The sequence below is a fragment of the Myotis yumanensis genome, unplaced genomic scaffold, assembly GCF_028538775.1.
Source record: "Myotis yumanensis isolate MYYU_CA2020_CCGP unplaced genomic scaffold, mMyoYum1.0.hap1 SCAF_16, whole genome shotgun sequence".
Taxonomy (NCBI): Eukaryota; Metazoa; Chordata; class Mammalia; order Chiroptera; family Vespertilionidae; genus Myotis; species Myotis yumanensis.
In genome coordinates this window covers 35,329,607-35,357,544 of record NW_027223767.1, presented here as the reverse complement: position 1 = coordinate 35,357,544, position 27,938 = coordinate 35,329,607, and the positions used below count along the sequence as shown (strand labels likewise).

General features: G+C 38.4%; 1 protein-coding gene and 1 non-coding gene across 13 annotated transcripts in view; both read left to right on the top strand.

The window, feature by feature from the left end:
* The window catches only part of BPTF (bromodomain PHD finger transcription factor), a 115,366-nt gene that overhangs the window by 26,254 nt on the left and 61,174 nt on the right, over nt 1-27,938 (top strand). For 9 of the 12 annotated variants that reach the window (XM_070393342.1, XM_070393340.1, XM_070393338.1 and 6 more), the window contains exons 3-9: nt 3,184-3,407; nt 4,441-4,644; nt 5,160-5,348; nt 16,508-16,696; nt 22,816-23,003; nt 24,180-24,535; nt 25,005-25,136. In XM_070393342.1, coding sequence (XP_070249443.1) covers nt 3,184-3,407; nt 4,441-4,644; nt 5,160-5,348; nt 16,508-16,696; nt 22,816-23,003; nt 24,180-24,535; nt 25,005-25,136 — 1,482 coding nt within the window. The remainder of the gene's footprint in view (nt 1-3,183; nt 3,408-4,440; nt 4,645-5,159; nt 5,349-16,507; nt 16,697-22,815; nt 23,004-24,179; nt 24,536-25,004; nt 25,137-27,938) is intronic. The other 3 variants (XM_070393337.1, XM_070393336.1, XM_070393339.1) reach the window with 3 other exon arrangements.
* On the top strand, nt 25,640-25,802 carry LOC138995245 (U1 spliceosomal RNA). The gene has a single exon (XR_011468569.1). It is a non-coding gene; the product is annotated as a U1 spliceosomal RNA (small nuclear RNA).

Genomic DNA, 27,938 nt, shown 5'->3' with positions numbered 1-27,938 from the left:
TAGTTCTTGTGTGCCACATTTTTAGAGGGATATTGACAAACTGTACATTTAGGGGAAGAATATTAGGGTAATGAAGACTGGAAAACATGGTATTTGAGGAATGATTTAAATATTGAAGCATATTTGGCCTGAAAAGGAGAAAAAAAAAGGTAAAATTATAGATGTTGTAAAAGATTTGAAAGACTCTGTGTGGAGGACGTATTAGGTTTATTTCACTTAATTTCTAGCAGGCAGAACCAGGACTAATTGGATATATTAGGTTTGCATCAACTCATTATAAAGAGAACCTTTCTAAAAGAGCAATTCCAGTTTAAAACAGACTACCATATGAAGTAGTGAGTTCGATGCTAAGATGAAGATTAAAATTACAAGTAAGTGTTCTTTGTTCAAATGGAAATTCTGCAGATGCCAGCATGGACTAAGCCAGTCAACAGTTAGGGACCCTTTCAATAGTCTCTGAGTTGCTTGAAAAAAAAATGGACAGAATCTCCATTTAATTAAACTTATTTTCATAGCATTTCATTTAAAAGTTTTTAAAATTTGTTGTTTGATGTTTAGAGAGAGGAAGGGGGAGAGAGAGAAACATTGACTTGTTGTTACACTTATTTATGCATTTATTGGTTGATTCTTATATGTGCCCTGACTAGGAATGGAACCTGGAACCTTGGCATATCGGGGATGATGTTCTAACCAACTGTGCTATCTGGTCAGGGCTCCATACTATTTCATTTCAATATTGATATCTTATGCTAGCAAATTATATTTTCTACCCCCAAAACATACTTATATGTTTTTATTGATTTTTTAGGAAGAGGGAGAGAGAGAGAAACATCGATGAGAGAGAGACATCAAAGTTGATTGGCTACCTCCTGCATGCTCCCCTGCTGGCGATTGAGCCTGCAACACAGGCATGTACCCTGACAGGAGACCTCGGGTATAAAGGTCAACACTCAACCACTGAGCCTCACCAACTGGGCCCCAAAACATTTTTGTGTAAATTTTTTTTTTGTTTCTACTGAAATGTGTTGATATTTCTGAATAAAGAGAGAAAAGCAAAAATTATGGAAAGAATTTACCATCTTTATCACAGGGCACATCCTTAAGATTGATATTTTAGAAAATAAAGAATCAGGCAGTGATACAACTTATGCTCAAAGCTCACTAAGTATTTTCTGGTTTGATATTATCACTTAATTGGATTTTTGATTTGGTATTGCTGTTTGAAAGCTGTTTATTAATATTTTTGATTAGAGAACTCTGACATCTTTAACATTGTAAATTAGAATAAGACTATAGTCATTGCTCAGTCATAAATAGTTAGTAGAAATTCCCATTATAGAGTGAAATTTAGAGCAGATTTAAAAAATGATCTTCAGGAATTGTAAAAAGTTTCCAACATAAATATACTAACTTCATATGCCAGCAGATGCTGATTTGAAAAATCAAAGCTAGATACGTAAAGGAACCGTTTATTAATCTTTTTTAAATTTCTCATTTAAAATTAATTTTTGTTTTTATAATTTTGGTAGCCTTCTATTTATCCATGATTTACTATATCCTTCCTTTCTTCAGAATGCCTTAATGATTCAGTCCTGAAATTCTGCTAAATTTTTTTATTTACTATCTTAATAGTAATAATATTTTATATTTATTGATCACTAATAATGTGTCCAGGCACTACGATGGAAGCCTTATTATCATATTTTTTATTGTTACAGTAGCCTTGAAACAGGTACTGTATAGTAAAAAAAAATGCCTCAGAGGCTCAGAGAGGTTGTCCTTATCCATGTTCACATATTTCCTAAGTGACTGAGCGCATTTAAAGCCAGATCTCTCAAAGCCCAGTTCTTTCTTTCTTTCTTTTTTTTTTTTAATATATTTTATTGATTTTTTACAGAGAGGAAGGGAGAGAGATAGAGAGTTAGAAACATTGATGAGAGAGAAATATCGATCAGCTGCCTCCTGCACATCTCCCACTGGGGATGTGCCCGCAACCCAGGTACATGCCCTTGACCAGAATCGAACCCGGGACCCTTCAGTCCGCAGGCCGACGCTCTATCCACTGAGCCAAACCGGTTTCGGCAAAGCCCAGTTCTTTCAACTTCATGAATTTGCCTTTGAGTACACAGCAAAGTTGGACTCCTTATCATCAAGTACCTCACATGCACTCCTGAATTTCTTTTGAATGAGAGAAGAAATACCATCATATATGTTTTTCTAAGTCTGGTCCTAACATTAATTTGCCTATTTTTAGTTAGTGACTGTCCCTGTTGAAGTTTCTATCTCTGTTATAAGTGAATGGGACCTTGAGAGATTTAAACAGGAAAGGTAGCTAGCTGCTCCTCTTCTCTCTAGTTTGAGTTTTATCTTAAGAGTGATGAGACATTATTGCTCTATTGGAATGATTCCTTCAAAGACCAAAATTTAGCAGACCATTTCATCATTTTGATGGAAATGCTTCTAAATTATATTGTAAAGTGGATCTGCTTTGTACCTGCCATGTGCAGAGTTTAAATATTTCTGGTTAAAATTCTGCTCATCATATTGTTATATTGTTAATCTTAAAGTCGATTGAAGTATAACCAAGAGTCAAGACTGTCCTCCACCAAGTATTCACAGGTTCTGAATTTTGAGATCCTGTTTCTCTGTCATGCTTTGAGATATATCCTACTGTGCTGTTGTACTAATACCTCTCCCCTCTACTACTCATAAATTCTTTTGTCCTAAGCTGCTGTGGGCTGGAAATAAAAATAATTAGAGTTTGCTGAAATAAAATAAGAAAAACTTGAGTCTGAATGAGACTTCAAGGGATCTCTTGTGAGCAAATCTATTGAGCTTTAGTACACAAACTTTATGTCACATATTTTAATTTTTTTTAAATTATATTTTTATTGATTTCAGAGAGGAAGGGAGAGGGAGTGAGAGTTGGAAACATCAATGATGAGAGAGAATCACCGATTGGTTGCCTCCTGCACACCCCCCACTGGGGATTGAGCCCGCAACCCAGACATGTACCCTTGACCGGAATCGAACCTGGGCCCCTTCAATCCGCAGGCCAATATTCTATTCATTAAGACAAACCAGCTAGGGCACATATTTTAATTTTCATTGAATAGGTGAAGTTGTCAGATAAGTGCCAGTATGTCTAACATAGGAAGTGTTTTTATACCTTTTTTTAAACAGAGAAGAAGATACAGAAAATGAAAATGAAAAGAAAATTTGGTACTACAGTACAAAGGTCCAGCTTGCAGAATTAATTGACTGTCTAGACAAAGATTACTGGGAAGCAGAACTCTGCAAAATTCTGGAAGAAATGCGTGAAGAAATTCATCGGCACATGGACATAACTGAAGACTTGACCAATAAGGCTAGGGGTAGTAATAAATCCTTCCTGGCGGCAGCTAATGGTGAGAGAGAAATTTTCTCATTTTACTTTTTGTTAAATCTAAGATAAATTCTTGGAATGAAATCACTACAAAATTTGAAAATGTATTAAAAATTTCAAATGTGTATTTATATATTTTTTAAAATATATTTTTGTTGATTTCAGAGAGGAAGGGAGAGAGAGAGAGAAACATCAGTGATGAGAGAGAATCATTGATCGGCTGCCTCCTATGTGTCCCACACTGGGGATCGAGCCTGCAACCCAGGCATGTGCCCTGATGAGGAATTGAACCGTGACCTTCTGGTTCATAGGTCGATGCTCAACCACTGAGCCATGTGGGCAGGGCGAAATGTGTATATTTTACCTGAATTCTCTATATTTCATTTTCCCAGGAGAACCTTGTTCATCCCGACATAAATTATAGATGCTATGCATTTTTTGAAGTTTTGTATCTTGCCCTGGTCATTACTAATATTCCCCAAATTATTCAACTACTGCCCAGGTAAAAAGAGGATTAGAGCCCTTAGGGGTTTAATGATTTTTTATTTTTTCCAGAATAGTTATGGGACTTCAGGGAGAAATGTGGTTTCTAAATGGGCCTCTGTTTTCTCATTTTATAGTGGAGGACTGAAGGTTAAGTAGCTTGCCCAGGGTCACACAGCTAATTCAAGTCAGATCTGCACTAGGTCATGGGACCTCTAGGTTTTTGATCACTGTACCATGTTGCCCAAACCGTGTGTGTATGTCAGCTAACAGTTTTTCTCATATGACAGAGAATATGACGGTAATCTGTAATCAAGTTTCAATTTCTTAAAATAAAAAAAATAAAAAAAACTAGAACCTATATTAACATGTATTTTCTAAAAGTGAAGATAACCAAATTGGTTGAGTTCTTTAAACATCAAAATTTTATTGATGCTCTTGATTCTTATTTCATAGTTGTAATGCTTTTAAAAGATTTAACTTTAATAACTTGAATTGAAACTCTTAAGTGACATTTGTAGTACTTTTATATTTGGTATATATGGAAACAAAGTTTTTTGTTTTTATTCTAGAAGAAATTTTGGAATCCATAAGAGCAAAAAAGGGAGAGATTGATATTGTTAAAAACCCAGAAGAAGTAGAAAAGGACAACAGTGAGACTGAGAATAACTCCAAAGATACTGAGAAAAGTAGAGAGGAGTTTGAAGACCAGTCTCTTGAGAAAGACAATGACAGCAAGACACCAGATGATGATCCTGAGCAAGGAAAATCTGAGGGTAAAAAAAATTACTTGTTAAAAAATATATTTGATCAGTGTTATTTATGAAATCTCCAGTTTTACTTGCAAAATGAAAACAAATTACTTTTATATAAGCAACTATTTAATTTTGTGTTTCTAAAGAGATTAGGATACCCTTCCCTCTTGTAACATATATAATCATTGTACTGAGTTTTATATATTGGTTTATTTGCTCTAATGTTATGCTCATATCTCTATTTCTACTTCCTAATAAGGTACCATGTCTCTTTGAGATTTGTTGGTGAAAAATCATTATTTTAATACCAGAATATGCACTTTTGTATGTGATAAAATCTGTTCATTTTCATATTAATTACTTAAACATTCTTAGCATGTTAAGTATTAAATACTTTTTGGATTATCTACTGCAAAAATAGCCCAGAATCTGATTGCTTCAAAATGGCCATCAAATAAAAGTTGATTGAATGCGGCCATATGTCTAAAGCAATTTTAAAGGATATCTTTAAAGTTTTGTTGTGCATTTTACTATAGAGCCAACAGAAGTTGGGGATAAAGGTAACTCTGAGTCAGCAAATCTTGGCGACAACACAACAAATGCTTCTTCAGAAGAGACTAGTCCCTCTGAAGGGAAGAGTCCCGTGGGGTGTCTCTCAGAAACCCATGATAGCAGCAACATGGCAGAGAAGAAGGTGGCATCTGAGCTCCCCCAGGATGTGCCAGGTACAGAGGGCAGTGTATCAATGCCTCTGTAATGGGGGGAATCCTTCCCTTTAAAGCTGAATGTCACCTAAAACTTTCTATGTTCATTCATGCTGCTTGCTTACATTACATAAGTGCCATCCCTGATTGCTAAATTGTCATCTAACATTTGGAGTTTGACAAATGTTCTTGCAGTTAGTGCTTGAAACTCATCATAATCTTCATGCTTTTTAAAGTTCATTTAGATGTTTTTGTCTAGTAGACTTATTTGTATGTTTTATCACCAGACCATAGTGGCAGATATTTTGGTTTTAAGTACTTACGTACTAATGGCTCAGTGTTGAATATTTGACCATTTCAGTTCTGTATGTGCTAACTGATTAATTTCATGTTTGCATGTGCTCATATAGTTTTTTTTAACATTTCAAACTATAAAATCATAGTAGAAAAACATTGTCATAAAACATTTTTTGCAAGATATATTTGACATAAAAATGTAAGTTAATAAATAGTTTATTTTAAGCTTTTTATAATTTAAATTATACTGAATATAAGTTATATTACACCAAGAATGTTGTTATGCCTTTCTTTTTGCACTTTTTAAAAGTGAAAAAGAATTTTTATTATAGGAGCTATACTAGTATGTGTGTTTTTTAAATACAAATTAGGAAATTTAGATAAAAAAGAAAGTAAACACTGCTAATTCCACTAAAAATCAAGGATTATAACTAATGTTTATGGAAATTCTGAAAGATTTTTTATAAAAATTTCACATAATTCTCCCCCCTCCCCCCTTTTATTTTAGTTATTCTGTTAGGAATGTAGGGATATCTTATTCTGGTTTGAGGATGTTGAGCACTTTTGTGTGTGTATATATATGTATGTACATATGTATAAGGACATATAGCTCATTTGGTTATCTTTTGTGAAGTGCTGGTAGGTTCCTTTATTCATTTTCATTTTTTAGATTTTTTTATTATTATCTTTTTTAAGAGGAAAAGGAAAGAGAGAAAAACGTTAATTGGCTGCCGCTTGCACACCCCTGCCATGGGAGCATGTGCCCTGACTGGGATTCAAACTGGCAGCTATTCAGTGCACGGGAGTGCATGAAATGGTACCCAACCAACTGAGCCACACCGGCCAGGGCTCCTTTGTTCATTATCTGTTAAGTGGTCTCTTTTTTGTTTGTGGTTTCATGAGTGAGGGTAAATCCAGTCCCTCTGTTCCACCTTGACTGGAATCAGAAGTTGCTACATTGAATTTTTTTGTGTTAACCCAATCTCATACTCCTAAAGTAAATACTACATGGTTGTGATGTATTTTCATTCTTATTTAGTGTTGCATCCTTTTTATTAATATTTTGTTTAGGATTTTTGTATCCTCTTTCATGAGTGAGAGAGGCTTAGTTTTCCTTCTCTGATAATGTCCGTGCCAGGCTTTGGTGTCAGGATTATACTGGCTTCATAAAATGAGTTGGAACAAGTTCCCATTTTCCCTTGTCTGCAAGAATTTTGTGGGTTGTGTTATTTATTCTTTAAATGTTTGTTGAAGCCATCTGGTCCAGGAGTTTTCATTTAATAAGTTACATTTTTCTAGGAATCTATCCATTTCATTTAAATTTTATTGGCATAAAACATCCCATCTTGATTGTTTACAGGATCTGTAGTGATACTTTTTTCAGTCCAGAAATTGGTTATCTGTTCTCTCTTTTTTTTTCTGTTAATCCTCACCTGAGGCTATTTTTTCCATTGCCCCAGATACCTTTTTCCTGCATCTGCATTACAGACCTTTGTTGTTGTTGTTATTAATCTTCACCTGAGGATATTTTTCCATTGATTGTTTAGAGCAGTGGTTCTCAACCTGTGGGTCGCGACCCCTTTGGGGGTCGAATGACCCTTTCACAGGGGTTGCCTGAGACCATCGGAAAACACATATATAATTACATATTGTTTTTGTGATTAATCACTATGCTTTAATTATGTTCAATTTGTAACAATGAAATTGGGGATCACCACAACATGAGGAACTGTATTAAAGGGTCCCGGCATTAGGAAGGTTGAGAATCACTGTTTTAGAGAGAGTGAAAGAGAGAGAGAAACATGGATGTGAGAGAAGCACATACATCTATTGGTTGCCTCTTGTATGTGCCCCAACCAGGGCCTGGGCCAGGGAGGAGCCTGCAAGCAAGGTATGTGCCCTCGATGAGAATCAAACCCAGGACCCTTTGGTCCACAGGCCATTGCTCTATCCACTGAGCCAAACCAGCTAGGGCTTCATTACAGACATTTCACTTTGGTTCATGAACATGGTTATATTGCCCAAAACGACCCCATGTACCAAATATTCTGTTTTGTATTCAGTATAACTTCTTTGTAGTTAACAAAAGGCTCAATATTCAGATTTACACTTTTGTCCTGGAGTTTAGATGGGAAACTTTTTGCACCAGATTATGTTTTAAATTTATTAGGGGCAAGAGTGATACATGTCTTTCTAACACTTTAAACTCAAATCTATTATTGAGAGTTTGTATTTAAGCATATAATGCAGACAGCATTTGTTTCATTTAAGTTATGCCTCTAGATTTAATCCCTGAGATTAGGAAAATAATAGTAGTAGATAAAACTTCATTTCCATAACTATTTATAATTGCTTTAAAAATGTTTCCATGAACATAATGAAACTAGCATCTACAATTGAACTACAAGAGCTTACTGATTTTAACCTATTTCTTTTTTTTTTTTTTTAAATATATTTTATTGCTTTTTACAGAGAGGAAGGGAGAGGGATAGAGAGTTAGAAACATCCATGAGATAGAAACATCAATCAGCTGCCTCCTGCACACCCCCAACTGGGGATATGCCCGCAACCAAGGTACATGCCCTTGACCGGAATCGAACCTGGGACCCTTGAGTCCACAGGCTGACACTCTATCCACTGAGCCAAACCAGTTAGGGCACCTATTTCTTTTTTTTAAAATATATTTTATTGATTTTAGAGAGGAAGGGAGAGAGAAAGAAACATCAGTGATGAGAGAGAATCATTGATTGGCTGCCTCTTGCACGCCCCCCACTGGAGATCGAGCCCGCAAACCAGGCATATGCCCTTGGCTGGAATTGAACCTGGGACCCTTCAGTCCGCAGGCCGACACTCCATCCATTGAGCCAAACCAGCTAGGGCTTTAACCTATTTCTTAATTTTTTAGGGATAATGACATCTTGGAATATAGTACTTGGCTTTAATTTTGTTGTTGTTTTTAATTGACTTCTGAGAGAAAGGGAGAGGGAGAGAGAGAGACATCTTCTGAGAGAGAATCATTGATTGGCTGCCTCCTGCATGTCCCACAACGGGGATCCAGCTGGCGACTGGGACATGTGCCCTGACCAGAAATCGAACCATGATCTCCTGGTTCATAGATGGACACTCAAACACTGAGTCATGCTGGCCGGGCCTTGGCTTTAGTTTTTAATTATATTGTAAGATAAATACAATGGATAAGAAGCTGTTAATACTGAATGCTCAACTAATATATTATCCATATATTTTACCTCATTGATTTGATCAGTAATGGCTTTTGTAGGTTCTGCAGTTAAATACTCTTGTTTATTATTATTTTTAATGTGTTTTGTTTTAGTTTCTAATCATATACATTCTGGTTATTTTACCCGTTTTTTTTTTTCTTTTAAAAAGTTTCCCTTTTACTATCACGTGGAAAAGTTATTTTTTCCCTTGCAGTTTTTTTACTTAGAATGTTCAGAATTTGAAGATCAAAGTCTTCAAATACATTTTTTTTTATTGATTTGAGAGAGGAAGGGAGAGGGAGAGAGAGAGAAACATCAATGATGAGAACCATTGATTGGCTGCCTCCTGCATGCCCCCCACTGGAGATCGAGCCTGCAACCTGGGCATCTGTCCTTGATAGGAATTGAACCCGGGATTCTTCAGTCCACAGGCAGATGCTCTTTCCACTGAGCCAAACCAGCCTGGGTGGTTAATGGTATTTTTAGATCAAAATACTTGGGTAGGGGATTGATTGCTTATTACATTATTATTATTATTATTATTATTATTATCACTAGAGGCCTGGTGCATGAAATTTGGCCATCGGGTGGGGTCCCTAGACCTGGCCGGTGATCAGGGCCTATCAGGTTCCCTGCCAATCCCCTCCTCTTTCCCTTGCCACCAGCTTCTGCCGCCACCCACCCCCAATTCCCCATCCCAGCCTAGGGCCTGGCCTGGGGAGGGACCGGTAGGTTGGCTGGTAGGCCCCATTGGCGATCGTAGCCTGCAGGTTGGGGGCAGCTCCTGTGTTGAGCGTCTGCCCCCTGGTGGCCAGTGCCCGTCATAGCGACTAGTCATTCCATCGTAACAGTTGGTTAGGCTTTTATATATAAACTAGGGGCCCGGTGCACAAAAATTTGTGCACTCGGGGGACGGGGGGAGGGGGGTCCCCGAGCCCGGCCTGTGCCCTCTCACAGTTTGGGACCCCTCGGGAGATAACGACCTGCTGGCTTAGGCCTGCTCCCGGGTGGCAGAGGGCAGGCCCAATCCCTAAGTGCAACCTCTGGTCAGGCTCAGAGCAGGGCCGATTGGGGAGTTGGGGCGCCACCCCGTCATGCACAGAGCAGGGCGGATTGGGAGGTTGCGATGCCACCCTCAGTCACGCTTAGGGTAGGGCCGATTGGGGGGCTGGGGCACCGCCCCCTGTCACACTCAAGGCAGGGTCGATGGGGAGGTTGCGACGCCACCCTCTGTCACGCACAGAGCAGGGCCGATCAGGGGGTTGGGGAGCTCCCCCCTGTCACACACAGAGCAGGGCCGATCAGGGGGTTGAGGAGCTCCTGCCTGTCACTCAGAGAGTAGGGCCGATAGGGGAGTTGGGGCACTGCCCCCTGTCACACACAGAGCAGGGCAGATCAGGGGGTTGGGGTGCTGCATCCTGTCACACACAGAGCAGGGCCCGTGGGGGGGCGGGTTGGGGCGCCGCACCCTGTCAAACACAGAGCCACAGGGCAATCGGGGTTGGGGAGCTCCCCCCTATCAGGCACAGAGCAGGGCTGATCAGGGGGTTGGGGTGCCTTCTCCTGTCACAAACAGAGCAGGGCTGATAGGGAGGTTGTGGCCCCGCCCCCTGTCACACACAGAGCCGCAGGGCGATCAGGAGGTTTGGGCACTGCCCCCTGTCACGCTGATCCTGGTGCTGGGAGCCTCACTGCTCTGCTGATCCCGGTGCTGGGAGGCATATTACCCTTTTACTATATAGAATAGAGGCCTGGTGCACGGGTGGGGGCCGGCTGGTTTGCCCTGAAGGGTGTCCTGGATCAGGGTGGGGGTCCCCACTGGGGTGCCTGGCCAGTCTGGGTGAGGGGCTGAGGGCTGTTTTCCGGAAGCAAGTGACTAAAGCTTCCAATCGCTCCTTGTTTTCTTTTCTCTCTTTTTTTTTTATTCTGGGCCAGCTTTAGCTCTGAGGCCTCACTGCTGAAAACATGGATACAATGTTGCGGTCTGGCTGGATTTCAGTCGGCTGGATTCTGGTGTTTTGTTTATCTTCTTATTTGCAACATAGTACATAGTTGCTTAGAGTTGCAGTTGAGAGGCCGGCAAGTGAGGCAGGGAACGTTGGAGTCCGCAGCAAGCAAGCCTCGTGCTCGCTTCAGTGCCTGGCTGCCGGCCGCCATCTTGGCTGACAGTTAATTTGCATATACTCACTTATTAGCCAATGAAAAAGGTAGCGGTCGTACGCCAATTACCATGTATCTCTTTTATTAATGTAGATAGATTATTATTATTATTATTTTCATTAATTTTAGGTGGGGAGAGAGTGAGAGAAGCATGGATGTGAGAGAAACATTGATTAGTTGCCTCCCGTATGCACCCTGATTGGGGATTGAACTCACAACCTAGGTATGTGCCCTGACCCATAATTGAATCTATGACCTTTCCTTGTATAGGACGTTGCTCCAACCAACTGAGCCACACTGGCCAGGGCAATTGCCTATTATTTTATGAAGTGCCATTATCTCCCTAGTAGCGGAGAGCACTTTCTAATAAAGTATTTAAGACATGTATAGTTAGAATCTCTTAAGTTCCAATCTCAGAATTATTTTCTTGGTTAAAAACATACTTGGGTATATTATGTGCTAAAAGAGGTTTTTGTGGGCTGACCTAGAAACTTTTTCTTACATATTTCTATGGGAAAATGTACCCTGAACTCATAAATAAGGGTATATCTTATATATTACTTTATTATTTGAGAAAATTATGTTTAGACAATTATGCAGTAGGTATGCTACACTTTACATATTTAGATCTGTAGCTGTAAAAGGAATGAGTGAGGAAACTGATGTGGTTTACTTCTTTTCTTCCAGCTCTATGTATTTTTCCAACGTGAGTTAGTTTATTGTATTACTGGTTTGTAGCTCTCAAATTTTAAGTTTGCCCTTTCTGTCTTTAATATAAAATTCTTTCATTATGAAAAATTTTAAACATACACAAAAGTTCAATGGATGCCCCCAACTTATCTAACACTTAGATTTAAAAATTATTAAGATTTAGTCATACTTGCTTCACCCTTGCTTTTTTAAAAAACAACTCTGTTGTTTTTTGACTCAAATTAAAAAAAATTTTCCCTTTTGATCCCAGGATTACAGTATTAGGTAAATCATTATCCTTAGTTAATTACCTTTATCACTAATCATTGCATGGTTCTTCTTGATTTATTCAGGTTTTAAATTATCTTTAATAATGAGACAGGAACCTATCACCCCAAACAAAAAAGCAAAGTCCTGCTTTGAAACTAACCTGCATCTAACTAAACATCTCCCCAGTTCCATCCTCTGCCTCCCTCTCCACTACCTGAAGTGTTCACTATCTTCTTTCCTTCTTACAAGGGAAACCCGATAGAGTTAGAACTGTTGATACCTGATGTCAAAGTGATATATAAGCCACATACTCTTGCCTCATTTAATTGATCTATGATTTGCTAAAAACTACATATTTCTGTTTTTGTTGTTTTAAACTTTATAGCAAGTGTATTGTGTTAAGTATATCTTATTGAGTGTATTGTGTTAAGTTTTGGGACTTAATTTTTTCACTTTATATTATATTACTAGTATAATGTTGTATGTTGCTGGAATTCTTTCATATTAACTGCATTATACTAGTCCTCTGTATAACTATACCGTTTGTTTATTTTCTTTCCTGTTGATGTGAATTTGGGTTGCAGTATTTTAAAGCAAATTTCAAACATATTATACCAACCCTACGTACATTTCTAAAGAATATGGACATTGTCTTACATAATTACATTACCATTATCATTTTAATAAAATTGACATTTCCTTAGTATTCAGTTTAAATTTCCTTACTTAAAAATGTTTTTGTTTTGTTTTACATTTGTGTTTGAAATAACTTCATACAAGTTCCCTATGTGACATGATACTTGGTTTTATATCTCCTGAGACTCTTAATGTAAAGCACTCCCCCCCTTCCCTGACTTTTTTCTTTCACATGTTGTTGACTTGGTGAAGAATCCTAGAGTGTTCTATGGAATGTCCCACATCCAGGTTTTGTCTGTTTCTGTCCTCTTGGTGTTGTTTAATTTGTTTCTGAAGGCTTGATTAAATTCATTTTCAACTATTTTTGGCCAGAATATTTTCAGAGCCAGGAGCTGGTATCTAGTTACCCTTCAGTGGGGATTCATGTGTTAGGACTTTTGGGGAAGGGGCATGGCTTTCTCATTTTAAGTATCCATTTGAACTCCTGGTCATTATATATTCAATTTGTTTCAGTTGTCGTCATAATTCACTTTACGTATGTGAACCAGCAGACAGACCCCCTTCACTCCCCTTCACGCTGGCTTTTGAGTTCTTTTGCGATGACCCAGTAGTCTTAGATAGCTTTCTTGCTTTTTGGCCGTATAAGATGTTTGAGGCTTATCATACACATTTTCTACCTCAGAACACATTTCCTACCCCAGACTTGGAATTAGTCATTTCTCCAAGAAGCTCTGGTGTCTTTTGGTGGGGAATGATATTTAGAGACCATAATCTGGGCCGTGGGGTACTTATTACTCTTGGGCTGTCACTGCCTCTAGGTTTTTTGGTGGGTAGAGTTAGAAAATACTTTTTTAAAAAAAGACCATCAGTTCATATTGACATTTCAAATTCAGATTGAGGATTGCAAAGTTAGTTTCTTTGTTTTTGTACTTGTATCTCTTTTCTCTTATACTGAAAGCCTTAGTGCATTGGTTCTCAACCTGTGGGTCGCGACCCCTTTGGGGGTCAAATGACCCTTTCACAGGGGTCGCCTAAGACCATCGGAAAACACATATACAATTACATATTGTTTTTGTGATTAATCACTATGCTTTAATTATGTTCAATTTGTAACAATGAAAATACATCCTGCATATCAGATATTTACATTACGATTCATAACAGTAGCAAAATTACAGTTATGAAGTAGCAACGAAAATAATTTTATGGTTGGGGGTCACCACAACATGAGGAACTGTATTAAAGGGTCGTGGCTTTAGGAAGGTTGAGAACCACTGCCTTAGTGCCTTACAGCAGTGACTTAATTATATATTTGCTTTATCTTGGTGCAGATGTCCATTAATGATGACATATTATTAATATCTTGATGTACATTAAAATAGTAATGAAAAGATGCCCTGAGTGGTTTGGCTCAGTGGATAGAGCGTCGGCCTGCGGACTGAAGGGTCCCAGGTTGGATTCCGGTCTTATGTTAAAAAAAAAAAAGTAATGAAAAGAAATGATTTTATAGATTCTAGTAATTTCATAATACTGATATAATTGGTAATAGTAAGACTACTGAATGGCAGACTTTTTTTGCAGTTCTTTACTTACCCTTATACCATATTTCCAATGAGGATGTACAGTCAAAATACTGTGTCCCAAAGTCACTTGAAATAATTGTGGATGCCAATAACTTGATATACTGTTAGGGTTTATTTGGTTTAGATTGTTTTAATTTTAATTTTTTTTTAAAGTAAAACATTGGCACGATTCCAAAGTCAAACTATGTAACTGTATGTGCAGAGAACTTTTACTTTCATCCATTTTCTCTCTACTATCCCAGATTCTTCCCTTCACTTACACTGCCATTCTGGTTATTCCCATTTTTTAAAAAATATTTTTAAAAATATTTTTATTGATTTCAGAGAGGAAAGGGGAGAGAGAGAGGGAGAGAGAGAGAGAGAAAGAAAGAGAGAGAGAGAGAGAGAGAGAGAGAGAGAGAGAGAGAGAGAAACCATCGGTGATGAGAGAGAGTCATTGACCAGCTACCTCTTGCACAGACCCTACTGGGGATCGAGCCTGCAACTCAGGCATGTGCCCTTGACTGGAATAGAACCTGGGACCCTTCAGTCCTCAGGCCGATGCTCTACACACTGAGCCAAACCAGCTAGGGCTGTTTGTTTGTTTTTGTAAATAAAAGCAAAATATGTTCATAAATTCATATTTCCCCTTGTTGCACAGAAGTTAGCATACTATAAGTATGGTTATATGGATATAGTGATTTCTGCAATCCTTGTTATGGTGCATGATATTTCATTGTGTGTATCATCTTTTATTCAACCCTATTGATGAGCATTTTGTTTGCTTCTGTTTTTTTTGCCATTATAAATAATGCTACAATGAATAGCTCTATAAATAAGTAATTTAGTATTTTTGCCAGGGTATTTTGGGATAGGTTTCTGGACATGGGATTGCTAAAGAGAAAAATGTATGTATAATTTTTCTAGATATTATCAGATTCCTTTTATACATTGGGGACCATTTTGCATTCCCACAGCAATGTTGGGAGTGCTGTTAACCCACTGCTTCTCTATCTGAGTGTATTGAGAGACTTGGATTTTTGCAAATCTGATAGCTGAGAAGTAGTTTCTTCATTTAGTTTATTTTGCATTTCTTTTAGTTTGAATTGTGAGCATAGTTCCATATGTATAAAGGTAATTTTCATCTCTTTTGTGACTGTTCATATAATTTCCCATTTTTCTATCAAGTTGTTGAGTTTTTTCCTAAAAAAAAATTTAGGAGCTCATTATGTTAGATATAGCCTTTGTAATTTACTGCCAATCACTTTTTCTTTTGCCTTATATTTATTGCCCTTAACTTTTTTGTTGTTATTGTTAATCCTCACCCGAGAATATTTTTCCATTAATTTTAGAGAGAATGATGAAAGAGAGGGGGAGAGACAGTGAAACATCAGTGTAAAACCAGGGCCGGAATTGAGCCTGCAACTGAGATATGTGCCCTTGATCGGGAATCAAATCTGGGACCCTTCAATCCATGGGGCTGACCTCTATCCACTGAGCCAAACTGGCTAGAGTCTGTCAATCACATTTTAATTTAGGTGATTGATTTAAAGAGCATCTTACTAGTGACAGTGAAATGCATAGGGAGGCTTTAAATTTATTAAATTTTTCTTAAAATTAACAGTCACTTAGGTATTACCTCTACTTAATTTGGAGGCATGTAGAATTCAGGCAGAGAACTTTAGAGGTAAAGAATCCTGTTGAAATCTGTTTCTAATACTGTTTGAATACTTTTTTTGTTTTGTTTTGTTAATCTTCACCTGAGTATATTTTTCTGTTGCTTTTTAGGGAGAGTAGAAGAGAGGGAAAGACAGAGAGAAACACATCAATTGGTTGCCTCCCCCACAAGCCCTGGGTCAGGAAGGAGCCTGCAATCAAGGTACATGCCCTTGACCGGAATAGAACCCGGGACCCTTTGGTCTGCAGGCTGGCGCTATCCACTGACCCAAACTGGCTAAAGCTTGAATACTTTTTGAAAAGTAAGAATATAAATTTCAGATTTTGGGGATTATCTCAACAAAATCACTTCTGCAGTATCTGCTACACTGTTTTGTGAGATAGTTGCATTATTCTTTAGTTCTGGGGTATCTAAAAAATTGTCTGCTTTGTACTGTAGGCTAAGATGATAAAAGTCTGAGTTATTAAACTGGGAAACTTAAAAAGTAACTCAGAGGGTGTTGCTTATAAATTTCTTTTCATGTATTGCATTATTCATACATGAGTAGCTTTTCTTTTTAAAATCTAGCTTTGTAATGTAGTCCTAAAACAATAAAATGTCTTTTCTGACAATAAGTTAATTTTGATGTGATTTCCAATGTAAAAATCAGGTATTCTATTTTTCTAGAAGAACCTAACAAGACATGTGACAGCAGTAACACTAGTGCTACCACTACCTCCATTCAGCCTAATCTGGAAAACAGTAACAGCAGCAGTGAATTAAGTTCTTCCCAGAGTGAATCTGCTAAGGCAGCTGATGATCCTGACAATGGAGAAAGAGAGTCTCCCACACCTGTCTCTATGCAAGAAGAGATAGGTAAGAATACACGTCATACATTACAGCAAGCCTTTTTTTTTCCCATTTTTAATTTTTAAAATGAAAGTTTGATGGGGGTGGGAAGATTTAGATTTTCTTTTCATTTTTTTTTTCCTTTTTTTTTTTTTTTTAACACAAGTAACACTTGCACCCATTGTTTTTGTTTTAAAAAATACAATAAGCACACAGGAAAGTAGATCTTTTTCACACCCTCCTCCCCAAAGGTAACCCCCATCAACAGTTTGGTATGTAACATTTTTATCTTTCTCCATGCAATTTCATTAATGTATGTTTATACAAAGTTTTTTTTTAAATTTTAAACAGGATCATTTTGCATGTATTGTTCTGCATCTTGTTTTTATTCACTCAGTAATACATGTAATGGATATTTTTGTGTTATAAATGGAATTCATTCTTTTTAACTGCTGCATGGTACTTCACAGTATGGATGACCCACAATTCATTTACTGTTTATTTAATAATGGACATTTAGACTGTTAACAGGTTTTTTTATTATTACAAATAGTGGTGCCTTTTAACATTCTCAACATACATCTTTGTGTACTTATCAAGTATGTTTGGCAGAATAGAAACAGTGAGTGGAGTAGCTGGGTCTAATGGTTAGGTACATGTTAAAATAGTGATGGCTACTGCTTCATTGTACATGAAAAGTGATTTATGCCGATAATTTACATACATATGTATTTCTTCATACACTGATCTGAATTCAGCATCATCAGTCTCTTAGAGTTTTGCCGATGGTAAAGAATTTCATTTTAAGATTTGCAGATCCCAGCTTACTAATGTGGTTGAATTACTTTTTGTGTGTTTGCTCAACTTTGTGAATTGCTTTTTTCACGTCATTTGCTCATTTTTTCCTATTGAGTTTTGATATTTTTCCTTAATGAGTTTTAAAGTATTATGGCTATTAATCTTTGATTTTACATGTATACATATATAGTCATTGCTTGTTTTTAACTGTTATGTTGTACAGCAATTTTTACATTTTTATCTAGTTAAATTTATCAGTCTTTTTCTGTAGGGTTTCTCTGGATTTTATTTCTTACTAAGGAAGATCTACCTATTCCAAGAATATATATATGTATATTTTATAGTTATTTTGCATAATACTTCTATAACTGTTTTTTATCCTTCTGGAGTATAATTTTATGTATTGTATAATGTGGGGACCTGTTTTAATTAGGACTTTTTAAATTGCAAGTGACCAAATCAGCTTAAATTAGTTTAAGTGAAAAGGGAATTTAATTGCTTGTATAATGGGCAAGTCCAGGCCATCATCAGGGATAACTGGACCCTCAGGTATCAAAATTCTTTCTTTTTTTTTTTTTTTTTTTTTTTTTTTTTGTTGTTCCTTTGTTCGAGTTTACTTTTATTTTTTTTTTATTTATTTTTTTTTTTATAATTTTTATTTCTTAAAGTATTACAAAGAGTATTACATATGTCTCCTATTTCCCCCCCATGACATTCCCCCGGCCCCTACCCCCCGCCCCCCCCGCCCCGTGTCTTGTGTCCATTGGTTAATCTTATATGCATGCATATAAGTCCTTCAGTTGGTCTCTTAATCCCCCCCCAACCCTCCCCAGGCTCCCCATTGTAGTTTAACCTTCTGTTCAATGTTGCTCTGCTTCTGTATCTACACCTGTTCATCAGTCCATACTGGTCCCCTTTATTTGTCCCAACCTCACTGGAGTAGTCTCAACCTCACCAGGGCCGTCTGAGCCTCACCAGGGCCGTTTCAACCTCACCGGGGTCGTCCCTACCTCACGGGGGCCGTTTCAACCTCACCGGGGTCGTCCCTACCACACCAGGGCCGTTTCAACCTGACTGGGGTTGTCGCTACCACACCGGGGCTGTTTCAACCTGACCGGGGTTGTCCCTACCACACCGGGGCCGTTTCGACCTGACTGGGGTCGTCCCTACCTCACGGGGGCCGTTTCAACCTGACCGGGGTTGTCCCTACCACGCCGGGGCCGTTTCGACCTGACTGGGGTCGTCCCTACCTCACGGGGGGCCGTTTCAACCTCACCGGGGTCGTCCCTACCTCACGGGGGCCGTTTCAACCTGACCGGGGTTGTCCCTACCACGCCGGGGCCGTTTCGACCTGACTGGGGTCGTCCCTACCTCACGGGGGCTGTTTCAACCTCACCGGGGTCGTCCCTACCTCACGGGGGCCGTTTCAACCTGACCGGGGTTGTCCCTACCACGCCGGGGCCGTTTCGACCTGACTGGGGTCGTCCCTACCTCACGGGGGCCGTTTCAACCTCACCGGGGTTGTCCCTACCACACCGGGGCTGTTTCAACCTGACCGGAGTTGTCCCTACCACACCGGGGCCGTTTCGACCTGACTGGGGTCGTCCCTACCTCACGGGGGCCGTTTCAACCTGACCGGGGTTGTCCCTACCACGCCGGGGCCGTTTCGACCTGACTGGGGTCGTCCCTACCTCACGGGGGCCGTTTCAACCTCACCGGGGTCGTCCCTACCTCACGAGGGCCGTTTCAACCTGACCGGGGTTGTCCCTACCACGCCGGGGCCGTTTCGACCTGACTGGGGTCGTCCCTACCTCACGGGGGCTGTTCCAACCTCACCGGGGTCGTCCCTACCTCACGGGGGCCGTTTCAACCTGACCGGGGTTGTCCCTACCACGCCGGGGCCGTTTCGACCTGACTGGGGTCGTCCCTACCTCACGGGGGCCGTTTCAACCTCACCGGGGTTGTCCCTACCACACCGGGGCTGTTTCAACCTGACCGGAGTTGTCCCTACCACACCGGGGCCGTTTCGACCTGACTGGGGTCGTCCCCACCTCACGGGGGCCGTTTCAACCTGACCGGGGTTGTCCCTACCACGCCGGGGCCGTCAAAATTCTTTCTGTCTTCCTCTTTCACTCTCACCTTTTGCATCTGCATATCTTTGTATGTTAACTTCATTCTCTCCTAATACAGACAGGCTTTTCCCAAGTGGCATCAGCAGTTTGTATTCATATCTTCCCAAGGCCTGTGACCCAAAGGCAAGGCCACTACTCCTACTCCAAATCCAAAGCCCTTGAGGAAGGAATTTGAGTGGCCTAACTTGGACATATTGTTCCCACCCCTGTGGCCAGGGCAGGCAAGGTATTATGATTGATGGCTCCAGCAAAAGTATATGATTCAAGTGGGAGTGGTCTCCAAGAAAGAGAGATGCTATAAAGCTAGAAACAGAAAATAACCACAATTCTACCCTTTGGTAGCTTAGCACAAACTTGTATATTCAAATTAAAAAATGCTTCTGCCTAACGTAATGCCAAGATCTTACCCATAACTGAAACTTTTTCAAAAAATTATTTTCCAAAATTATATTTGGTAATTACAATTGTGTCTTGGGTATCTTCTTCTGTGTTTGTCTATTATATTTTACTAGAGGCCTGGTGCACGGATTTGTGCACTGGTGAGGTCCCTCGGCCCTGTGGGGATCGGTCCAAAACCTGCTCTCCGACATCCCCCGAAGGGTCCCGGATTGCGAGAGGGCGGTTCTTTGGTGACACACCCCGGAATCAGGTTCCTTCCTCTCTGTGTCACCCGAGAACCATAGCTGCCAAGTCACCGCAGCTAGGCAGCTCCTGTGTTGAGTGTCTGCCCCCTGGTGGTCAGTGCGCATCATAGCTACCAGTCAGAAGGCTGGCCAGTCGCTTAGACTTTAATTAATTAATTAATTAATTAATTAATTAATTAGGTCTAGATGTGGCTTATCTTGATCTCAATCCACCAGCCATTCTTATAAATCTTGCTGCCATTGGTTTTCTGGGAGGGTGGCTGTGGATGAGAAGTGAGGAGCCTATGGGAATATCGCCCTTCTAGAGGCTTTTCTGTTTTAGTAGCCTAGTTCTGGCTGGCTGTTGTCAGGGATGGGTTGCTGAGAATTGCTATAGGTTTGACTAATCATACAATTTAGCTTGGCAGGTTTGGCATTTTCTCTGGCAGTGGTACTCCCTTATAGATTGCTTGGGTACTCAGCTAGTACCTAATGGCCATAAATGTGGTTCCTGAAGGTAAACCTCTTCTACTTGCCCTCAGGCGAATAGTCTAAGCGCCTGCCTCCTCACATCATTAAACACTGAGCTCCAGAGGCTGGGAGGAAGCAGCTCTGTACTCTGCCTCCAGGCTGCATCTAAGTGATTCACGGCCTTTATAGTGTGGCCTTTGGGCAAGGGGTATAAGAAAAGGACCTCCACTCGCAGCCTGGTTTCCTTTCAAGTCTTACCCCTAGGGATGAATTTTCTGCCTCCTTTCCCTTATTTGCAGTAAATTTTGCTTGAAGGGCTTCTTTTTAAAAGCTCTGTGCCATTTCCTTTCTGCTTTTTTCGGAAGTCCAGCCTAGACCAGACATTGTCTAAAAAGTCTTTATTGTAGGACTTTATAGATGGTCCCAAGACATAGCCATCGTGGTTCAACATCTTGGCATAAACCTTCAGCATGGGTGGGCTTCTGGTTTGGGGCCCAAGGGACATTGTTGGTGGTCTGACCAGCTGCTTTGCTGCCATACATTGAAAGTTTCTAGTTTTCCAGCCTGGGATGGCAAAATGTCCAGTACCCCTATCACATCTTGATTTAGTCAGTGCCATATTTTGGGATCAAAATCTTAAAATACTCTGCTGGATTGTTAAGAATTTATTGATTATATTGATTATATATCTGGTGACAGAAATTCACCAGACTTGCTTAAAACAAAAAGAGAATTTTATTGGGAAGTACAGAAGTAATGATAGCACCAGGGGCATTATTGGACCAGTAATAACTCAGTGAGGTTATCACTGTTCTTCCCCTCATGTTCAACACTTCCCCACCCTCATGATGGGCTTATTATATCTTACTTTTTATTGGATGTTTTATCCATGTCATGAGGTAAAAGTGGCCAACCTTTAATTTATAACCTTTATGCTCATTAATGCCCTTTCTCCATCTCCAACTTTTCTAAAGCAATACTATTTCTCATTCTTTAGATTTTCAAAATTGGAATAATTTGCTGAATGAGTTGGACCACATAACCAATTCTGAGGCGATCACTGTGGCCAACCAGTGATATGCTCTCTCTGGCTAAGCTGGATGAGTTTGCTCACTCCATACATAGGGCAAGATACTTATTTGCAGTCCTGGCAGAGTCATGATTGTAGTGGGTGGGGGAAAAGCATATCCCCAAAGGAAAGAAGGGGTGTTGAATACATAAGATTAATAAATGTTTACTGAATTGTTTTAACTTTAGTATTTTTCAAAATAGATAAGCCACTTTTTCCAATCCAATTTTTTTTCTCTATTTAGAATGTCATCTTTATATTATACAGTATAGTAAGTTTTCTGTTCGGTTTTCCATTTGCCAATGCCATGCTGTCTTAATTTTATAAAGCTTTAAATTTAAAAAAAAAATGAGATCTTGTTCAACTATCTGGCCAATAGAAATTGGATACTGATACAATCGTTTGAGACAGTATAGAAATTTTCAGCCTAGGTGAGATTCATGGGAAAGCAGAAATTATTCCTGTCTTAAAAATTAAGTCACAATGAAAATGTGAGAGGCCTTTTTTATATTAAGAAAAACTAATTTACTTAATGTTCACATGTATAATTATTTGCATATACAGATAATTATCTGGATTTTTTAGGAGAAAATTCACTTGGCATTTTATATTTATAAGCTTTCAACCATTAGGTATTTAAGCAGAATTTCATTGGAAATCTTTCTAAAATTAATTGTATCCTTTACTTTTTATATAGAAATCCACATTTATTATATAAGGCAACATTTTATTACTGTGCATTTTGAGTTGTTATATTTGTTACTTATAAAATTGTAGCAGCCCTTACTGTTTTCTAGTAGATGAGCTTTGAAACAGATAACCTGGCGTGTTTGAATTTTCTGTAAAATAATAAATGACTCACAGTTAAGTTCTGACATAACTTTCTTTTAAATAAAACCTGTAAGAATTAATACGTTTGCTTTGGCTCTTCAAGGACTTTTTCTGTTTACTTTTTGGATCTTAGATGTGCACCAGGTATGTTTTAGATAAAGTAGTAGTATATATAATTTACTTACTGTTAGCAATTACTTCTGACTTTTCATTTGTTAACAGGTGATTTCAAATCAGAAAAGTCTAATGGGGAAATAAGTGAGTCTCCTGGAGGTGGACGAGGAGCATCCGGTTCAACTCGAATTATCACGAGATTACGGAATCCAGACAGCAAGCTCAGTCAGCTGAAGAGCCAGCAGGTGGCAGCTGCAGCCCATGAAGCAAATAAGTTATTTAAGGAGGGCAAAGAGGTGTGTTCTTTCTGCTTAAAACAAACATTTTTGGAATGTAAAAATAATTTTATTTACTGTACCTTAGAAATAGTAAAAGTAAGTTTATAGAACCTCTTTGACTTCTATTTTCTCCATTCCAAGAGTGTCTTGGCTAACAAGAATTACAGTATTACATTTAGAAGTATAGTTGTGCCCCTGGATTTCAGTCCATGCAAAGAAATGCTGTAAATGTGTGGTATACTTTGTTTATGATTATTTTATTGTATGTAATTCTAAAGAAATCAGTGCTTTTTTCCACATAGGGTAATGAGTAGGCTGTTTGTAGATGATTTAATGCTCAGCTCCAGCTAGAATCATTTTAGGTGAATCTGCAGCAAAAAGATAGGACTTACTCCTTGATTGCAGAGTACAGTGCATAGAACAGCACAGCATCCCAGCTCTCATTGTGAATGAAAAGATTGAAGCCAGTACTCAGTATTTCTGCCCCTCACCTAGCCATGGTGACAGAGTAATGACTACAGAGGTATCTCCCAGTTGAGAATCATTTGCAGGGTAGATATGCAAGAATATGCATTGTTTGTAACATAGGAATTGATTTAAAACACTGACTTTTAAATTTTTTTTCTACTCTGACCCTTAGTAAGACATTTTTCATAGCCCCCAGTACACTCAAAAGTGTCCTAAAATAGTATTTTGCAGTACTATGTGGGAAGCACGCTGTTATTTTCTCTTCTGTTGTATTATATTTCATTTTTTTAAAAAGCTGAATAAGGCCCACTATTGATTTCATAATTCACAAAAGGACTGGCATCAACTCTTTGAAAACATTATTTTAGATTATCCTCAGGCTCTTCTACTAAAGCCGAAATTGATTAAAGGAGCAGAAGAAAAGCTATTTTTAGGAATATATTTTTTGCGGAATAGTACATGTAATGCCCTCCTTTTTCCTTAACCTATATATTGTAGGCTTGAAATAATGATTTGGTGAATGATTTACACATGTAGTTTTGTGTGTATATTTGAGATGCATGAAAATATGTCTGACATATAATAGGCATTTAATAGAGGTTAGTTTACTTTTAAACTTCAGAAGTTCAGTCATAAGATGTATTTGGAATGATTAAGTTACAAATTATTGAAAGACAATTTGCAAATTTGATATAAACAATGGAGTCTTTTTATTTTCTTTGTCAGGTACTGGTAGTTAACTCTCAAGGAGAAATTTCACGTTTGAGCACCAAAAAGGAAGTGGTCATGAAAGGAAATATCAACAATTACTTTAAGTTGGGTCAAGAAGGGAAATATCGTGTCTACCACAATCAATACTCCACCAATTCATTTGCGTTGAATAAGCACCAGCACAGAGAAGACCATGATAAGAGAAGACATCTTGCACACAAATTCTGTCTGACTCCAGCAGGAGAGTTCAAATGGAATGGTTCTGTCCATGGGTCCAAAGTTCTTACAATATCTACTCTGAGACTGACCATCACCCAACTGGAAAACAATATCCCTTCATCTTTTCTTCATCCCAATTGGGCTTCACACAGGTAAAGGAAACTAAGGTTCATTTATTGCTGTGAATATAGTGACTACAAATTGATCATTGCAGGTGTGTACTTAAAATGGTCATTACCAGTGAATTGAATGAAATCAGTTTAGTTAGCTAAACACTGAGGACCTTAGGGATGTGAGTGTACTTCTAAGTTACTGAACCAACAGTAACATTTGGGAGATTTCTGGAAAACAGACTCTTTATCCCTGGAATGAAGTAGAGATCAAAGGAGAACAGAACACTGTAGACGGTTTAAGAAGTTGGAGGACTAATTGACCTTTGGGATTCATTCCAATGGTCAAAATTTATAATTCTATGAGATAGAAAATTCCAGTAGCGGTATATTTATACCTGCTTAGCCTAGAAACATGTCCTGTAAGATGGAGGTATCGTAAATTACAACCCTTGTGCTTATAACTTAGGATTAACGAAGTTAAATGTGTGTTTTTCCTTCTGAAATATAGGGCAAATTGGATCAAGGCAGTTCAGATGTGTAGCAAACCCAGAGAATTTGCTCTGGCTTTAGCTATTTTGGAGTGTGCAGTTAAACCAGTTGTGATGCTACCAATATGGCGGGAATCTTTAGGACACACCAGGTAAGTGAATTCTGAGCCCTGTGAATGGTGTGTTAGACTCCTTTTTGGAAGATTAGTCTATTGAGAATGAAAGTGAATGTATTTAAAAGAGCATATTAAAGACTTAATTCTTTTTGGCCTCATTTTTCTCCTGTATGATAACATATAAACATGAGTGAACATTAGTTCTAATTTATGATATAGAATTGTAATGAAGATTAAAGTACATCAAGTATATGAAGTAAATATTTTCTATTGTAAAAAGCATCTTTATTATAGAATAGAAAGAGCATTCAGATTTTTTGAGTATTCTAGAATGTTTCAGGTACTGTACGAGGCATCTCATTTATTTAGAGTTGAATGTCTGGCCAAAGATCATGTTAGTTCCTAAGTAGATCAAGAGCTCTGTAACTTCTTCAGATGGTTAAAAAAAAAAGATACATTTAGTGCCTTGAATCTACTTTTTCACCCTAGGGATTTTTTATTTATTTATTTTAACTTTAGTTAGTCTTTAAGAAGTTATTACTCATACGTGGCAGGGGAGATACCATGATCACGAAGTGGTTTTCCCAGGGCGAGGCTTATCCATTGCACTCCGGATGTGCCAACCCCTGCAATTTCCCCAAATGTGGGAAACTCGACTGCATAATTTGTGGTAGTGGGGGACTGCATTTGCGCGCACACACAAAAAAGTTATTACAATAAAACTAATACAAGCTTATGGTAAAAATGTAAATTATTATTCCGTGTGAAAAATAAAAATCGTTCTACCTACAGGACCCACTCCAAAGGTATAACACTGCCATTTTAAAAATATGAATATAGGTTTGTGTTGCTTTCAACATCTGTTTTATTTTATAATGAAAAGTTTTTTTAAGAAAAGTTCACTTATACCTACTAAACATTTTTCATTGGCTAAGGGTTGCTCTCAGTTTTCTCATATAAATCTTATGGATACTTTCTCTTTTCTTCCTGTTTTGGCTGTAACTGCTGCTACCAGTAGAGGCTTCCACAAATAGAATGGACTTAGTTCTTCCAAGGATAACAAAAACGGGCGAAGCTAAGGTGCTACAGCCTGCACCCCTGGAGAGGAGAGCTAAATGGGTGGCACACCTTTATTCTACTCCTTATGGCTTTCTTTTATCAGGGTAAAGCCAGGAAAGAGTCAGAGGCAATGCTCTATTTCTGTTGTTCCTTCTTGCATTTAACTCCAGACTTGCGCCAAACCATTCAGTCCTACGTTCTCCAATTCAGTGATTGTCCTGAAACTTGTTTTAGTGGACCAGGCAGCCACCTCTCTGATGGCAGAGAACACTTCTTTGAGAACTAAAGCTAATCCAAATGTTGCTAAATAAAACTCCCAATACTCAAACATAACTCTTAGGAATTATTAAATCATGCCTTTTATAAATTTGTTTCTGATTATTAAACATTCTAATGAAGATGGATTTCGATTTGTAAAAAAAAATTGAGGTATTTTTTTCTTTCTGTTTGTCATTATAACTAGTCTTCTAAACAGGTTACTTAGTGACAACTTGGTAGCATGAACTTTTTTAATATGACAAGGTGAGATAAAAATAGGACATTGAATTTTTAAAAATATTAGAGACCATGATTCAGGAAAATTGGAAGTTAATAATAGGACTTCCATTTCTGGCAAAACTGTGGTCAGCTACTTCTAGGTGACTTCTAAGAAAATATCTGTGAACTTAAATATTTTATTTAGAAAATGTTTATTGTGATATTCAATAACAAAGCTTTAAGAGCAATTTAAATCTAAGAGAAAATTGTAGTCTTTATTGAAAAATAGTACAGAATACGTAAATAGCCCTGGCTGGGTTGGTTCGAGCCTCATCCTGATGTGCCAAGGTTGCAGGATTGATCCCTGGTCAAGGCACACACAGGAATCAACCAATAAGTAGAACAGTGATGGCAAACCTTTTGAGCTGGCGTGTCAGCATTTTGAAAAACCCTAACTTAACTCTGGTGCCATGTCACATGTAGAATTTTTTTGATATTTGCAACCATAGTAAAACAAAGACTTACATTTTTGATATTTATTTTATATATTTAAGTGCCATTTAACAAAGAAAAATCAACCAAAAAAATGAGTTCGCGTGTCACCTCTGACACGCGTGTCAGAGGTTCGCCATCACTGAAGTAGAATAACAAACCAATTCTCTCTCTCTCTCTCTCTCTCTCTGTCTCTGTCTCTCTCTCTCCCCTTCCACCCTTCCCTCTCTCTTTTCTTCCCTCCCTTCTTCTGTCTCTCTAAAAAAAAATCAATAAATGAAAGGAAAATAAAGAATACCTAAATAAATGGAAATATATTTCATGTTCATGTATAGGAAGACTCAATGTCTTGAAAATGACAGTTTACCTTGTGTTAATATATAAATTAATTTCAATAACATTGATAATTATTGTTTAGCTTTCTGTAGGATTTGACAAGATGATTAGAAAATTTATATGGAAAGGGGCAGTAATAGAAAAGGTTTGTATGATAAGGTAGGACTTGCCCTACCAGGTAACAAAACTTATTTGGTAGCTACATAATACTGTGTTATAGATGCAAAGATAAACAAGTAGACCCGTGGTACAGAATAAACAGTCCAGAGGAGTCCAACCCCCATATAGAAATACATTTATGATAGAAATAGCATTAGAAAGAATGAACTATTCAATAAAAGGTGCGGAAATTAGTTTGATTCTCGGTTAGGGCATATACCCGGTTGTGTGGGAGGCAGCTGATGGATGTTTCTCTCTCCCTCTCCCTTTTTCTCTCTCTAAAATTAAAAATAAAATTAAAAATAACTAGGGCCC